At 35.7% G+C, this 18169-nt stretch overlaps 2 protein-coding genes across 3 annotated transcripts; both read left to right on the forward strand.

Annotated features, from left to right (window-relative positions):
* Positions 1 to 392: 392 nt before the first annotated feature.
* On the forward strand, positions 393 to 5347 carry LOC306854335 (sialic acid-binding Ig-like lectin 8). Of its 2 annotated transcripts, XM_079392260.1 has the most exons (9): positions 393 to 434; positions 613 to 695; positions 977 to 1020; positions 1105 to 1333; positions 1952 to 2242; positions 2479 to 2739; positions 3408 to 3525; positions 3663 to 3717; positions 4436 to 5347. In XM_079392260.1, exons 2-9 carry the CDS (start codon positions 617 to 619, stop codon positions 4796 to 4798), a joined length of 1440 nt encoding a protein of 479 aa, XP_079248386.1. In that variant the 5' UTR covers positions 393 to 434; positions 613 to 616; the 3' UTR covers positions 4799 to 5347. The 2 variants fall into 2 exon arrangements, with proteins under 2 accessions (XP_079248386.1, XP_079248385.1); XM_079392259.1 differs by having other exon boundaries at positions 977 to 1333.
* A 1675-nt stretch (positions 5348 to 7022) lies between these two features.
* irgq2 (immunity-related GTPase family, q2) lies at positions 7023 to 8162 on the forward strand (the record flags this gene model as incomplete). Its single annotated transcript, XM_079392605.1, has 1 exon — positions 7023 to 8162. One exon carries the CDS (start codon positions 7023 to 7025, stop codon positions 8160 to 8162), a length of 1140 nt encoding a protein of 379 aa, XP_079248731.1.
* Between the last annotated feature and the right edge of the window lie 10007 nt (positions 8163 to 18169).

Consider the following 18169-nt stretch of genomic DNA (forward strand, 5'->3'; position numbering starts at 1 on the left):
TAATCTTCATTTTATCCTTTGCACTCTCAGCTGAAGTCAGTCGTTACAGAGCAAGCAGTGGATCTCTTATCGTGTCTGTGAATGTCAATATAGGCCCTCCATCACGTTTTTGCAAAGAATTTCTTACCCACAATCACATTTAATTTGCCACATTTCCATAAGACCAATTTTCACTGTTTATTTCTTAAAAAAAAAAAAAAAAAAAAAAATGATACATTTGTACCAAACTATGGCTAATTTATTATTTTTCTACAGAAATTGAAATTATTTTTTAAATTTTATTCTATTCAAATTCAAATGCATGCTTGTAATGCATAACAATCCCCCATTTGTCAATAAAATGAGGAAGTGCTCAAATAGAGGAAGTATGTACATACTTGTGTGCTGCCTCTGCAGTTCTAAAACTGAAGCATCTGAGAACACTGTGAAGATTGGTAAGGTCACTTTTAATGCTATAACTTTTAACTTAAAATGTAGTTTGCTTTATTGGCATGACACATTTTATACACGTACTGCCGAAGCACTTGCATACAAATAGAACAAGAATATATTGTAATTTTCACATGTATAGTATGAATATAAATACTCATGCAATGTTCTTTTTCTGTGCAGATTTATGGCATACATGTTTAAAATGCAGATCATTTCAAGTTGCGTAATCCTTTCTGTGTTGATTTTAAATATTCTGTGTAATGGTAAGTATTTTTATTGTAATATTTTTATTGATTTACATGAATTTTAAAAACCCATATTCAATGTAAAATGCCGAATGATGTTAAAACTGCTATTCTCCACAAATCTCCACTATCACTACTTCATCATGAAGCATTTGTAATTTTATACCATGTACAGTCCATATGGAGATTTTGCACTTTCAGACATGCACTTAGTAATACATAAAAACCATGCACATATACATTATTTTAAGCTTTAAAGTTTATTTTCTCCATGTGCCTCATCTCATGTTTTATTCAAGGCCAAACGAATACGGGCTGGAGCATCACCTTCAATCCACCAGAGGTTATTGCAGTTCCAGGATCATGTGCTCTCATTTCATGTAACTTCACGTATACAACTAAAACAAAACCTTTTACTAACTTTCAGTGGCGTTTCTGTGATGCAACAAAGTGTAAACGCGTGTTTTTTAACAACAATACTAAAAAAAAATATAATGGACGGATTAAGATGCTTGATCCTGGTCTGGTCACAAACAACTGCAGCTTCATCATAAAAAATATAAAACCAGAGGATCAAGGAGAATATGAATTCAGACTGGAGCCGCCTGGTTTAAATGAAGCCTTATTTAAACCTAAAGTTAAAATCAGCATTCAAGGTAATGACTGTTTATGTTTAGAAATGTATAAAAATGTCCTGCTTTTTTATGTGCTACTGAAACCCTATGAGCCCATGCGTTAGTTTAATAGTGCTGTGTGTTTTCTCATGTTCGCAACACAAAAATACAGTCATATATTTCCTCTCTGGTGAAGTAATGGACACTTTTGTGGAAGTGGTCTATCAATGACATATGTAAAAATTTCAAGAAAAGCCAAGAACATTTATTAATATAAATCCAGATCTCAAAAAAGGATGATCATGACAAATGATAAACAAAAACAGTAATGAATAAATGAATGTTATTTCAGTTCTCTTGTTACAATCCTTAATTTCATAATATGAAGAAAAAAAATAACTATGTATCAAGGGACAGTTTTCTGATTACAAACACTTTACCATTGTGTCATGCAAGCTACATTTCTATGAGAAATTCTTAGCAACACAGTTCAGAATGCATTTCTGATTCTGTAAATGTGTCATGTAACAATTTAGAAATGCAAATATCTAGCTCTAATGTAGGGATAGATATTTGTATTTCTAAATTGCTACATGAAGTAGCACTGTATATGTATGGCTGCTTTCTTTGATAATTTACATTGTGTACCTCTATTTGCAGACGAGCCTATAATGAATGTTTCTCGTCTCAGTGAAGGAGAGGAGGCCAATCTGACATGTTCAGCTCCTTTTCCTTGTCCTGAAGCTCCTCCTGAAATAACATGGTGGATCAAGACAAGAGGGGAACGTATAATTGATCTAAAGGACAACTTCACTCTGACCACCTCCAAAAGCCTTAAAATCTCAATGCTGACCTTAACTCCAAACTCTGACCTGCACAATGCCACTGTAGGATGTGACGTGAGCTACGGAAGCAAAAACATCAGTACAAAAAGGAATCTTGAAGTCATGTGTGAGTTTACAAATCTACATTTTCACTACTACAACTGCCCAACCATTACATAAAACAAAAATTCAGAAATAGAACAAAATGTTCAGTTCAGAAGAGCACAGTTATTACTGATGAGAACAAGCTTCTTTTATCTACTCTTTGGATGTTCTGTGATTATCAAAAAGTAGAATTAAAATATTTATTTGTTGGATACCAGTGAATGTGCTGTCAAAACTAATGCAGTTTCTCATTTTCAGATGTAAAGACTCTTGGAAATCTGAGTAATGGCAATGTGATGGAAGGTGACACTCTCAGCCTGAGCTGCACTGTTGAGAGTCACCCAACAGCATCTGATCCTGTATGGAGTTTCAGTGGAACCCCAGATATATTCACGAACCGAACATCTCCTGAATCTTTAACGATAACCAATGTGAGAAAGGAGCATGCTGGGGTTTACGGCTGTATGAGGACATATAGGAACAAGACACTGAATGCATCCTTCAATATCAATGTCATTCGTAAGTAGAACCAGATTCCATCGAAAACCTAACAATGTCACAGTCTTATAACATTACAAATTATGAAATGAAAGTGTGTCAGCAACTGTTGAAATACTGAATAGCAACACTTAGATCCTTCAAACATCAGGAGAAGTTCATTGTGCGGTTGCATGAGACATCCCTAAGGTCAAAATATGTATTTACTAATTATAATATCAAATTCATCACATTCCAGGCAATACAAATGAATCGAAAGTGAACGAGTCCTTCATTCCTAGAAGTGAAAACGTCCCACAGAATAACACAAGAAATACTACAGGTAATTTGAGTCTTTACATACTGCAGACACTGTAGTAATGTTTTATTTCAGGGCGATTATGATTTCGCCAATTAGGCAAAATTTTTCCTGTTTGACATTGTTGCGGAACAACGCTGCTCTCAACCAATCAGATTTAGGGTGATGGTTAAGTTTAGGATAAGGGCTGGGATTGGGGACTGAACACAAATCTTATCAATATAATTTTTCTCTGATTTAGAGGCAATTTATGGTTAGATATTGGAATAAATATTGTTCCAGGACAATGACATGTCCTACTTGGCCAAATCTAATACTACCAACTCTGAACAATAGGTATTTTCTTTATAAACTTTCATAGATATTACTAACAATTCTGTGTAAATTCAAGGTATAGACGAATACTTTAAGAATTTGGACATCTCAAAGATACTCACATTCGTGGCGGGAATGGCGTGTTCGGCGCTCATCTTCTTAGTGGTTTTGTGTTGTTGGGTGTCTTGCCACAGGTAGGCCTATCATTTACTTCCTTCTTCTCCTAAAAGGTGCCTAAAAGTTCATCAAACCACATTTGTCCTAATCATTTATAGCGTTTATATGTCTGCTTCATGTTTCGTCTCATCAGCTGAAAATATTTTCTTAACAGAGGCAAAAAACACAAAGTGCCAACTGCGAATCCAGACACTAAAGTCAATTTGGAGGTAAGAGAACCGATATCCATGATTGAATATAAACATAGGAACCAATACGTGTATATAGTATAATATTGACATTTGTAAAGTTTAACTATCACTTTTAGTTTCAACAGACTCTCTTAAGGAATCATGAATACATCATTGTGTCATAATGTCACTCTGGAGAATTGCATTACTTTACCCATCTTTTATGAAACAAAAAATTGCATCGATTTTTAGTTTCTCAAAAGCAAGAGCCATAAAAATAGTTGATATAGCACTATATTATATGACATGCACTGTTGCCAAGTCCACGGTTTTCCTACGGAATTGGGCTACTTTAACACTGTTGCCGCAGGTTGAAGCGACCCCAATAACGGGATAATTATCCCCTAAATTGATTTATTTTTTTACTGTGGGATCCCTCTTGAAACGCTAGTTTTTATTTTTTTACTGTTGGATCCCTCTCGAAACGCTAGCTTTGGTTTTAACAAGCTAGTTTGAGTAGCAATTGGGCAGGTTTTGTTGTGAAAACCTGGCAACCTTGACATGTCACATCAATGATGGGGCTCACAATCATATAATAGTAGTCCTAATTTAATAATATTAATTTAAATAAAGTAAAACTTGAATGACGCAAAACACAGAATATCCAAATATTGCACAGGTTTTGACAGAACCTTCTAATGACTTCCCTGCCATAAAGGAATGTTAAAAGAATAAAGATATGTTTTGTATGTATCAGATGGTGCAGACAGACGTAGCTCAGACTGGAACCAATGAGGAAACACCTCTTCATGGACAGTTCAATGGTGGGAACCCAAACACGGCTCGACTGACAGACGGAGCAGAGGAGGAGGGGGACGTCGGGATGGATGCACAAGAGGTCGATTATGCCAGCATCGACTACTCCCTTTTAAAGGACAGAGCGCCTGAGGAGGGAGAGAAGGAACCTACAGACACAGACTATGCTGAGATCAAGAGGGACAAGAGAGGAGATGGGAAGGAAAGGGAAGTCCTTCAGCGTGGAGATGACCAGATTGAAACACAAGACCAGATGGAGGGAGAGGAGGAACTTTATTCTAACTCAAAGGAGTTGAAAAGTTAAGGAACTACACCCAATAATATTACAATTTGTAAGATCATTTTTATATATTTTCTATATTAAGTTCAGATGCTTAAGAAGTATAGAATGTATTATTTTTAAGCTTTTATGTGTCTAGCATTGATAGTTGGTGATTGCAACATGAAATTTGATTAGATTATTCTCCAACATCCATTTATTTTTTTAAACTTTTTGAAAACATAATTTTTTTTTCTTTGTATTAAGGTCCTGGCACACTGAGTCTGAAATTTATGCATTTTTTTCCTAGCCTAATCATCATCCTTTCCTATCAAAATGCTTGCTACAGATGTGAAAACGCAGAAAATAGAACCTGATCCAAACTTTTTTTATGATGGACGAAAGTTTTGGAGGCAGTGAGTAAACGTGATTGACACAAAGCGAGGTCGTATTTATTTTTTAGCAAGCTAAAATTTCAGACTCATTGTGCAATGACCTTAAGTTTTTAATATGTATTTAAGGAAGTTTCCGAACTTCCTGAAACTGTTGCAAATAATTTGAGTAAATTAAATAAAGTTTCTGATAGTTACCTTCAGCTTCATTGCTTTTATTGGTAAGTGTCAAATTCATAAATAATTCAGTATTTAATTTGTTTATTGTTATATGTTGTTATTTGTCAGCATTCAGTATAGGGCTTTGCTGATTTTGCAATCAAGGATAGTTTCTGATTATTTTTTTCAAACAACACTTGACCTGAAGTGACATCGGCAGTTTTTGCAACTGACAGCTTACAAAGCAAAGATGTGTTGCAATAATTTCACAGAGTCACACATAGGCCATAACGTGTAATCCACAAAACAAATTACTAACTGTGAAGATGCAAGCAACACCAACAGCATGAATAAAGTTAGAAAACAGCAAACAAATAACAGACCCGAAACAGTAAATGTTTAATTCACACATGCTGCAATGCATGCTGGGAACCTACAAACTTTTAACAGACGTACTCCATTTAAGGGAATGCTGTTGGTCTAAATACTTTCGATTTGTCTAAAAGGTGTGTATGTTTTGATAAAAGCTGATTCCTCAAGAATTGTAAATCACCTGCTCATTGCTCCTCTGGGATGACGTGTGTATGAGCAGGATTAGGTCTTAGATAACAGGATTAGAATGTTCCACACACTACAGGGAATCCTTAAATAGCCTGTGAGAGATTCTGTGTCTCGGTTGTCTTGTGTGGTTTGATATTTTCAACCATTTTTCTGTAGTCCATCACATTGGCTATCATCCTGTATGATCTGAAAGAAGGTAGGTGATAGGAAAGATGTAGTGAAAGCTACATCAAAGTTCTTATTTTATCTACTCATTATTACGTTACTCCTACTTATAGTAACAAATTAAGGTTCATTGTTACTATTTATGGAAAGAAATGTGTAAGTAACTTATTCTCACCTTCAGTTTGCTAGTAGTATTATGCTTGGCATGCCGGTTTTGAAATTCTAAATGTATTTCTTGCTCTAAGCATGCATTTGACTGCCCGGTATATACTGTTTAATACAGCTATCATGGCCCTGGATAAATACTGCTCTGCTTGTATAGTTAGATTTTATATGTATGTTTGTCTGTTGTAAAGTGTAAAAATACATTAAATAAAATAGTAAAATATTTTTAGAATTCATGTTTTATTATTTGCATAATAAAAATTGGGATTTTTTTATGATTTGAAATAGAATTAAAAAAAAAGAATTTGATACTTTATTCATTATTTCCAAAAAAAAATAAAATATATATACATTTTTGAAAAAAGTATTTTTTTGTCTCTAATATTTATTTGATCAAATACATAGTAAAACAGTGTAATATTATTACAATTGAAATGAACTATTTTCTATTTGGAAATATTTTAAAATGTAATTTGTTTCTGTGATGCAATGCTGAGTTTTCAGCAGCGTCCATCACATGGTCCTTCAAAAATTATTCTAATATGGCTGATATGCTACATAAGAAACATTTCTTGTTATTATCAATGCTGAAAACGGTGACAAATGTGTTGTCTTCAGGATTTTTGATGAATATAAAGTTCAAACGAACAGCATTTATCTAGAAATGGAAACTTTTGAAACATTATAAATGTCTTTACTGTCACTTTTGATAAATTTACTGCATCTTTGCTGAATAAAAGTATGAATTCTTACAGGTCCCAATACTGCTCTCAAAAACTTTAAAATATGTGTATTTGTATTTATAGATTAGTTATCACCTACCAGACATGGCTGATGTGTTAAAGAGTCTTAACTTGCTGGAAACTCTAAAGGAATCCATAGAGAAGAACAACATTTCAGATATAAGAGATGCATTGGAGGACATGCTGATCAGCAGAATCAACATTGCAGTCACTGGAGACAGAAATGCAGAAAAAGCCACTTTCATCAACTCCCTTCGAGGTCTGAGCCAAGAAGATGAAGGAGCAGCCCGCTCTCCATCATCTGCTGCCCCAGAGGAACTAGCCATATTCCCCAACCCCAAGCATCCTGACTTTCGCCTCTGGGATCTGCCATCCATCTCTAGTGATACATCTTTTGAGGCTCAGGATTATGTAGAGCGATTCAAAGTTACGAGATACAACTCCATCATTATCGCATTCACAGAGAAACCTAGTGTTAACAGTGTGGCGTTGTGGAGGGAAGTTAGGTCGCTGCAGAAAGAGACAGTGTACTTCGTCTTACTTTCATCCATGAAGGATACAGAGAAAACACTGGAGGTGAAGAAGACCGTAAGCTTAGAAGTCCTCAAGACAGAAGGTGTTCCTCTGCCAAAGGTGTTTCTTGTACAGCCTTCAGCTTTGGAGAAACTGGACTTTCTAAAGTTTTTAGAGGTCATGCGAGGTGACCTTCCAGAGCTCAGAGCACATGCTCTTCTTCTAGCACTTCCTACATTCTCCAACTCCCTGGTCACTCAGAAGAAAGATGCCTTCAAGGCACTGGTGTGGGCTGCCGCCTCATTATCGGGTGGTGTTTCTGCCATTCCCGTACCTTTTGTGGCCTCTATGGTGGATGCTACTGTGGGCGTACGGATTCTAACCAAGGCTCAGATCTCACTTTGTCTGGATGATGAGTCTCTTGAGCGTCTGGCGAGGCAGAGGAGTCTCAACCCAGCCAGGCTGAAGGCCCTGCGGACCTGCACTCTCTCTGTGGAGGTCAGCAAGAGTGAAGTTAAAAGACGACTCGCAGAAGCCGAGAAAGACACCAGCACTGCAACCTCCAGACTTGTGGAACTCGCCATGCCGAGACACGCCAGATCCGTCAGCCGATCTTTCACCGTTATGCTGCAGGCGCTCAACACTGCTATTGACGATATGGGTGCTGATGCTGAGAAGGTGGTTGCTATGGTAACAGGAGAGGGACAGTAGATTGAGCAGTACTCAACTTATAAACTTACATCATGATCTTTACAATACATTTGGACTGATACTTAAATGGACTATATAGCATCAGCTATATATTAATTTAAAAGGAATAACACTTAATTTTCATTATTCAGTTGATTAATATCCCGTTAAAATTAGATTTCAGTGCAGTTCATTTTTAATGGTATATCATAAATGCTCATCAGGGATGCAAATTCATGTCCCCTAATTTTATTTAAAATTTTAATTTTTTTAAATATCAGCTTCAAATGTGGATTTACAGTTGATTTTAGCAAGACTTTTTTTAGGCCACATTATTGTTTTTATGGAACACATTCAGTATGACCACACAATAATAATAATAATTATTATTATTATTATTGCATAATTTTATTTCATTATTAAAATCGATTAAATCAATAAAAAAATAATATATTGTAATAATAATATTGTACCGTGCAATAAAAATCTCTCCTCAGATCTACACAAATAACATATTTTGGATTCAAAATGTCTATTATTGCCAAAAGGTGACACGTTTGCATCTCTGTATGTGCATAAAAAGTCTGTATAGAGTTAATTTTTCTTAAGAATGTTGTTTAGACATACTTTAAGGGCAATGGTACACTTCTGCTATTTAAAAAAAACAACAAAAAAACAATTGAAGATCAATTATGTTTCCTTTTTTTGTTCTCTTTCAATGTCTTATATGGTCATGACCACATGGATTAAGCCTTTCATTTCCTTGGCACACTGCACAGCTTTTTACAAAGTAGTCAGAAGTTCAATTCAGTGTGCAACACCACAACACCAAACCCTTGTTCGTGTGATTTACAGTAACCATGCAGGAAATACAAAAACACAGGCCACAATACATTTGTATGTGTTTCTTCCATTTGGTTGAACCACAAACTACCACTGACTACAAAAAAGCAAGTATTAATGTCACATTAGTTCTAGCAAGAATATGTTATTTTTCAAAGCTTTATCATCACAATATTGATTTGAATCTAATCTGCCATAATCTGCCTGGCACTGTAAAAAAAAAAAAGTTGAGCCAACTTAAAATTTTAAGGCAACCAGCTTCAGCAAATTTTTGACTTCTCTCAACTTATTTTTGTAGGAGATTCTCAACATTTTGTTGTATAAACTTAAAACAACAAGTTGAGAAAACTCAAAAATCTGCTGAAGCTGGTCGCCTTAAAATTTTAATTAAATAATTGCTCCACTTTTTTTTTTTTTTAAATGTGCATGTTATCAACCAGAGGAGAATCTTTCTGGGGGTTTTGTATTAAACATCCTCTCTCATTGATCTAGAAGGTAACAAAATATTCTTCATAGCTTTTATATAACTCTGAAGTCAACCCATCACTGTCACTGTCAGGAACACAACGGGGACACACATGTGACAATCACTCCCTAGAAAAAAAAAACAAAAAAAACACATTAGATTGAAATCATTACTAATGGTTCTTATTGGAGCATTTATTTTTTATTTTTTTTCAAAGTTCCTCATTCTTCACCAGATAATTGCATACAGATCTGTCAGTTGCACTTTATTTTACAGTATGTGTACTTACTTATGTGTACAGTGTAGAAACTAGGTTTAGTTAGGTTCAGGGTTAGTACCTAGTGATCAGAAATCAGAATCAGAAATAGCTTTATTGTCAAGTGTGTTTACACACACAAGGAATTTGTCTCTGTGTTAGGAGCTTCCAGTACAGAAAGTAGTGGATTACCTAGTTATTGTAAATACTATACATTTACATTTATTCATTTAGCTGACGCTTTTATCCAAAGCGACTTACAATTGCTATATATGTCAGAGGTCGCACGCCTCTGGAGCAACTAGGGGTTAAGTGTCTTGCTCAGGGACACATTGGTGTCTCACAGTGGATTCGAACCCTGGTCTCTCATACCAAAGGCATGTGTCTTATCCAGTGCGCCATCGCCACCACATAATAAGTACATAGTATGTACATGGAGGGCAGGACTGTAAAATAAAGTTCTACCGATCTTTCTATAATGTTTTTCATATCATAAAATTTCAACAGAATTATTCAGCTTCCATATCCCCAGCTAATGCAACTTTAAGGCTAATGACTTTATTGAGCAGTCGATATAGATGTAGATTAGTAGAATCACTGTTCATTCAAGAAGCTATTCAGAACCAACTATCAGATTTTCTCCAAAGTGTTGTTTGTGTTCGGAAGTCATTGTTTTTGCGCTCTCTCCCAACACAAGCAAATAAATGATAACGGGCCTCACTGGACAGGACACTGGCTTGCCTAATCTGGGAGCTACATCCTCAACCTCACTCATTTGTTTCCACAAGTTCAGACACTACTCCTTAGCAGGTTTCCATCACTTTGATCTTACAATTTTTAGTTTCTGTTTCTGGAACTCTGTATAGTTGTAGACACCACCTTTGATTGTAGTGCTCGTCTTCTGCTTTGCGAATGAGCTTTAGCACTTGCCTGTTCTGCAACTTCGGCTGTTAATTTATCTTTGTACTTCCATAAATCCACAATATCTACATGATGTCTGAATATGTTTTGATCATTGTTTTTCAATGTCTCTCTTGTTGTGTGCTATGATGATGATCTCTTGAAGTTTTTTAATGAGAGATCACCTTTGGATTTCTTTGATGCTGGAGTATTAGTGTGTGACATATATAAAGCCACAATATCAACAAACAGTCTTTAATTATTTAAAAAATACAGCGTTCTTTCACGCTAGTAGAAATCATCTTAGAAATAATATTTAGGCCTACGTTCAATGTGGTTTGCTCATTCAGTAAATTGTTAAATTACAGTATTCTCTTATTCATGGTAATAAACACATCCTGAAAGACTGTCCTGTTTACTTTTTCCTGTTGCAGCATTAGTTTGCTGATAGCAGCAGTTAGACACCTCCATTAGAGGGGGTTTTATTTTCTGAATAGTTTTCACAGAACTAACCACTGCCACAGGAAGTGAGCTTCACTCATTAATAGCTGTGACTACAAAATTCACCCACACACAACGGCAAGCACAAAAAGTGCTGTCAGAGTTTGTTCTGAAAAAACTGGAGCTCAACAGAATTGTTACGGGGGTGACGAGACGTGAGACGTGCGGATCCATTTGCTAAGCTTTATTATAAGACATGGTCAAGACAGGCAGGGTCAAATAACAGCAAACAGGTATGGCAAAGGCAAGAGACAAGAATAATCCTAGGGCAGGCGTGGGTCGACGATCGGCGTGCAATATCCAGACAGGGCAAGGCAGAGAGAATAATCCAGGAACACGGGCAGGAATCAAAACACAGGGAAATAAACTAGGAAAACTATGACCAGAAAACACTTCGTAGAGTAGCTAGGCTAGACAATACTCGGCAGTGAGCAAGAGCAAGTCCCAGGCTTAAATAGTGAGTGGTGGTGATTGTGAAATGATGATCAGGTGTGGTCAGTGCAATGGATTGTGGGAAATGGAGTCCAATGTGTTGTGAGTGAAAATAGTCACTGTGGTGAACGGGTGACCTGGTTAACCGGGAGAGCATGGACCAGATTCGTGACAACAATAATATAACTAACTGTTTTTATTTCATTAGCAGCAGACAGAATGATGGTTCCTGAAGGGATTCCTCTGCTTCTGTTTGGTGTTTATTGTCTGGATTATATACTGAATGCTGATTTCTGTAAATGATTATGCTAATTTATTGATATACATAAAAGTATCACTGATGTTGGTTTTCCTGCAGTTCTTCTTGCGGGCTCCAGCACTGGCTCAAATGAAGAGCTAATAATTGTGCCTGAAAAAACAGGAAAGGGATCCCGGGGACATGTTCTGCACAGGATTTCTAAATTGCAGCATTTCTCAAAATCCTGTGCAGAACATGTCCCCGGGAAGTGGCACCTCTGGTCACCCAACTATATACATCAACACATTTTAACCATTAATAGTGTGCTAAAATAAAATTCAGGGGCCCCCCTTTAGGCCCCCCAGAATCTAGGATCGTCACTGGCCGCTGCGCATCTCCGAGCAAACACAGTGGTGTTTCATTAAGAATGAATTATAAATTATTTGTAGCACTATACCACTGCAAAGAAATATATCTAAGTGAAAGAAATACATGACTTAAAGCTTGTGTCATTTATTACATTTATTGTTCCTGTGAAGCTTTATTTATTGATTTGTTGCTATTATTATTTTATTAACATTGTATTTTTTTTTTATTATTATTGTGCTTTTAATTTTGCAGGATCATCATCAAGGCAAGATTTGATCAACAAAGTGAAGCAGATCCTTTCTACCTTTTCCAATTAATCCCATCCGAGCCTACTTTGCTACTATGGAACTGTCAGCACAAACAGGTACCTGTTATTCTTTATTCACTCTGGTTCTATTTTCAGATGTAATATAGTTTCCAACCCAAAAATATTTAGTCATATTTTCAGGTGAGATAAAATCACAAAGGACCTTTCACCACACTAAATAATCGTAAAAGGATCCATTATTGCTAAGGACCTGGGCCCATATTCTTAAAGATTCTAAGAATCCCCTCCGAGAGCTCCTAATTTAGCTTGAAAGTGATTCAGGACCAATCTGAGAGCAACACTGAGTGAGGAAAATACGAAAACTTTTATCTTAGTGAGGAGGCGGGGCTGACCCCATGCTAGGTATGACACAGTCTTTGGAAGACTGTGATTGGTTGGTTGTCCAAGAAGGAAATAAAAGAGCGCTTTTAAGAGTAGGGTCTATTTTACAGTAAGTCTTCACTTTGAAATTACAGGCATCATTTTTCCTGTTTTGCCGAACTCTCTCTCTCTCTCTCTCTCTCTCTCTCACACACACACACACACACACACACACACAGATCATATATATATATATATATATATATATATATATATTCTATATTTTTTATTTACCATGCTGTCATACTTAACGTATTTTATAGGAAATGGAAAGCGACACAATAAGGTTCTGAAAGTGATGTAATTGTTTGTGTGATGACTTTGCTTATAGATGATACCCAAATCATCACTGCTGCATAGCTGCATTTTTCCAGTTGCCAGATATGTTAATGTAGTGATTATTTCCATTTCTGGCATTACTATGGCATTTCTGCGTGTGGCATTCACAGCATGTCTCTAATAAGATCAATCTAATACACAATCTAATGTGTAGCGTCTTATTAACTCACTGTCATGCATTGTGTGCAACACATTTCTTCCCCCTCTTCATGTTTCTTCCATTTTCTCCACTTCTAAAGAAACTCTTAAGACTTCTGAAAGACTAAGTCCTCATCTGTACTCCTACACTGATAAAAGTGATAAGTTGACTTAACTTAAAAAAATTGAGGAAACCTGTTGCCTTAAATTTTTTTAAGTAAATAATAATAAAACAATTTTTTTAAAGTGAACCTGACAATTCACTTAACTTAATTTTTAAATTATTATTTACTTTATAATTTTAAGGCAAGGAGTTTCCTCAATTTTTTTTAAGTTAAGTCAACTTATCACTTTTTACAGTGTAACAATTTTGACCTTAAGACCTCTTTTAAGGGTTGAGATATCTTGACATCTTTACAAGGATATATAAACAGTATATAAACTTTGCTTAGTTCTTTGAAAAGAACTGCTGGCAGCATCTTTTTTCACTGCTGTTGATTTTAAATATATGATTATATTTCACGGCACTTCAGTGGCAAACAATGTTACGGATGCAGAAGTCCAAACAATAGCATCTGAAAATAAAATATCAAAGGTACGTATTCAGTTTTCAGAGCCATGGAGCACAAGCTAAGCAGAGTGAAACATTCAAGAGCTTAACAGATTCAGAATGGTCATCTTTGTTTTGTTAGGACCAAAGCATACAGTGTAACATATATAAGAACCATGTTTGCTTACAGTACTATTATATCTCCCTTTCCCAGAATTTTGAAAGAGAGGAACCTGATTTTGAGGATGTTTATGCTGCTTCTGCTCCAGTGCCTTCATAGACTCTTTCCAATACCAGGGAAAAGGAAGTGAATTACGCCACTGTCATTGCCCAGTTTATTTTTCAATATTATTTTATATCTTAATTTTTTTTTTCTGATATGCTTGGTCTCATTGGAAAACATGACTATATATTTACATAGAGGTGTTTTTATGAGTATGTCTGGCACATAGACCCACAAGTATCCATAAGGTGTGTGATGCTTTTGTGTCATTATCTGCCAGGGGCTTGTGATGGGCTGGTAGACTATAAATTCAATTCAATTATTAATCTCACTCCATTCCATTTTATTTATTTATTTAGTTTATTTTTTTCTGATCAGAATTTGTGTTTGCTTGTATTATTATTTCAATATGAATGTGTTATAATTAATTAAATGATTTTCAAACATCAGAATGCGTGATCCATTTAAAACTGCGTAACAATTAAAAAATGAAACATCAGACATATTTTGCTACAGAGAGCAAAGTTTACAAACCCTGCCTTGATAAACTTTAACCAAAGTGAGAACATTTAACGGACTGTGAAAGAATTCTGCTTCTGTCTGCAGGATTGACTGCAGAAACAGCACACACTTTTCAAAACCAACAATTGCAGTTAAAATTACTAATAAGAAGATTGTAATAATTTACAGATGGAAGCTTTTCTAAAGATCCAGATGTTTTTATTTTATTTTATTATTATTTTTTTTTTTTATTGCATCTATAATGGTTTAGCATCAAATTAAAGTAATAATGTCAACATCTGTAATGTTTTAAGTTATAGGATTTTTTAAAATACATCTATTGTACTTGTATGTCACAATTATTTAATGCTGGTGTTTTTATAATACTTATGAGAGAATGAGAATGAGCTTTATTGCCAGGTATGTTTACACATACGAGGACTTTGTTATAGTGACAGAAGCTTCACAGTGCAACAGAAAGACAGCGACAGGACACAGATAATAAAAGAATAATATACAAATATACAAAATAAGCAATGTACAAAAAAAAGCAAAAACACAATATATAATATAGACATTTATGTATGTACAGCAGTGTTGGGGAAAGTTACTTTTAAAAGTAATGCATTACAATATTGCGTTACTCCCTAAAATTGTAACTAATTACATTACTTAGCTACTTTTTATGGAAAGTAATGCGTTGCGTTACTTTTGCATTACTTTTTAAATATGAGCAGTGCTTAATTGTTTTTAATACAAGAAGTTCTAATCATAGCAAATGTAAAAGCCCTTTCACACCAAAAAGTGTAATGAACAAACCTCAGGCTGAAGGAAAAGTAAATTCACGTCTGTACAGTAGAACGCAGGAGAAGAGGGTGCAACACTCTTCAGCAATAAAAAACAATAAAGCACAATTGTTAGTTTATCTAAAGTCATTTTTGATTATTAGTACGGTTGAACTGGATCAAAGGTCAGCAGCAAAGACATTGGTTAATAAAATGGGATTAGACACATTTGTGTTTAACATATTTAAGTCTTGCAGGTTTGTGTCATATTCTGAGTTTTTTAATTCATTTTGATGAATACTAAATTAGTTTTTTGCGAGTGGGATGAATTAATGCACATTCACATTTAGTCTAGAACTACAGTAAGAGCATGTTCACACAGCGCACTGTCAGTCAATAAATGGGAAAAAAGTAACTGGTGTTACTTTTTTGAAAAAGTAACTTTTCAAAAAAAAAAGTTATTGTCATTTTACAATAATGTCATTTTGTCAATGACAAAAGATTGTCATTTTTGACAATCAAAAATGACTTTTTTGAAAAAGTAACTCAGATATTTTCTTGTAAATTAAAAAGTAATGCGTTACTTTACTAGTTACTTGAAAAAAGTAATATTATTACGTAACTCGCATTACTTGTAATGCGTTACCCCCAACACTGATGTACAGGTATGATATGTACAAATTTGAAATATAAATAAGTATGTGTGATGGATAAATGATAAATGATGTATACTAAGTTGTGTGTTCCACGTTATTGTCAATTGTTCATGAGATGGATTGCCTGAGGGAAGAAACTGTTCCTATGCCTGCCCGTTCTGGTGCTCAGAGCTCTGTAGCGTCGACCTGACGGTAACACTTCAAAGAGGGAGTGTGCTGGATGTGAGGGGTCCAGAGTGATTTTACCAGCCCTTTTGCTCACTCTGGATAATGTAAAGGTTCTGGATCATCTGTTCTCACTCCATATTCTTCTCCTGATTCCAGACAATCCTTGTAAGGTGCACATTGAAACCATTCCAAGGAGTTGAAAAATCCACTCCAAGAATCAAAAGACTTCACTGTTCGCTGTTCAACATCTGGTTTCTGTGATTGTCATCATGAGTGGCTCATCCATACATCAGTACAAAAGCCAGAATGGACATCCTCCTTGTTAACTGATACAATTATAGAGACTGAAGAGGGAAAAGAAGACAGAAAGGTCACCAAATTGAAGCTCAAAAAGGTTACATGGAAGGATAACAACAGGACTCTGTTTTGTCGCCCAGCAAAAAGTGAAGATAGCTGCCAGATCAGGAATATCACACTGTTTGTGGAACGTGAGTGTGTACATCATGTGTTGAACAAACACTGTATATTTAGTGTACACAGTCACTGACTGAGCATCACTCCAGCTGTCCACTTCATCTCTTTTTCTTATCTAGATGCACCTAAAGAGACAAAAGCAACAGTGAGCTCTGAGGATGTAAAGGAGGGAGATTCTGTCACTCTCTCCTGCACCAGCAGAGGTCGCCCTGATGTCAGCATTTCTTGCACCTGTGCACTGCATTTTCCAGATGGTCTACAAGGTGTCACAGTGCAACCTCTTGTCAACATTACTGATCTCAAAGAGGGAGACAAACTGACACTCAAGTGTTCCCACTAAACATTGGACGTCGGATAGATGTGCAGATCATGTCTATATTGGGTCCGTCGGTCCATGACCAATTCTGGACATCTATTCGACGTCCAAACTAGGTCCACTATTTGGACGTCCAACCATGACCCAACTTGGACGTCATTTTGACGTTCAACATTTGACCTAATCTGGCTTATTTTTTTTGGACGTCATTTGGACGTCTATGGCAGTTGTGATATACACATTAGACGTGCGGTAGACGTCGAAAAAAGACGTCGCCTGGCGTTACAAAACAACCCCATCAATGGACGGAAATTGGACGTCCAAAATGACATGGAAAATTGCGCAGTGGGTTTAGTCCAGAGAGGTAACCCAGCAGTCTATCAGTTTACATGTACAAAAATTCCCAAGCCCAGAGTGAAACCAGCGAGACACTCATCATCAGTAAAGTTACTGCAGAAGACTGGATCTTACCAATGCCAGGCTGATAATGGGATAAAAAAGCAACATCAAATAAACTCGAAGTATCTGTAAAGTGTAAGTACTATATTATTTGTAGCACTTCTTTATATATTTGCACCTCCAACAAACTAATAAAGTGCCTTTGTTAATGTTTATAATGAAATTTAGGCTAAATATGAAATCACACTCTAAAAGTTAACCAATAAAGTGATGATAAAGTTAACTTTACTCCTTGTCATTTAGAAAACTCATTCTTATTATCAAAAGCATGCTAGGTAAATTAGTTATATATTTCTACCAAAGCCTGCAAGAATATCTTATTATATTATACTGAGTGTAATGATACTCTTAAAAATTTTCAATTTTCTTGTCTTTCACAGATTCACCAAGAAGCATCAAAATAGAGGGCGCAACATTTGTGAAAGTGGGCACTCCACTGACTTTGACATGCTCAGCTGATGCTGACCCTCTGCCACACATGGAAGCACACACCTGGACTGTCTTCTGTCCCGTTATCAATGGAAACTCCAAGTTAACCATTGAGAATGTGACCATTCCACATGCAGGGCAGTACTCATGTGATGTTACCAACACTATTTGTACAAGATCACACACTATTAAAGTTGATATGCTTTGTAAGTCTGTTTTGCTCTAAAATGTATATCTATAATCAAAGTTAATGATTTCACAAAAAGCCAAATCATTTGGTCAACTTTTCTTCTGAAC

The sequence above is a fragment of the Barbus barbus genome (genome assembly GCF_936440315.1).
Source record: "Barbus barbus genome assembly, chromosome: 34".
NCBI classification, from domain to species: Eukaryota; Metazoa; Chordata; class Actinopteri; order Cypriniformes; family Cyprinidae; genus Barbus; species Barbus barbus.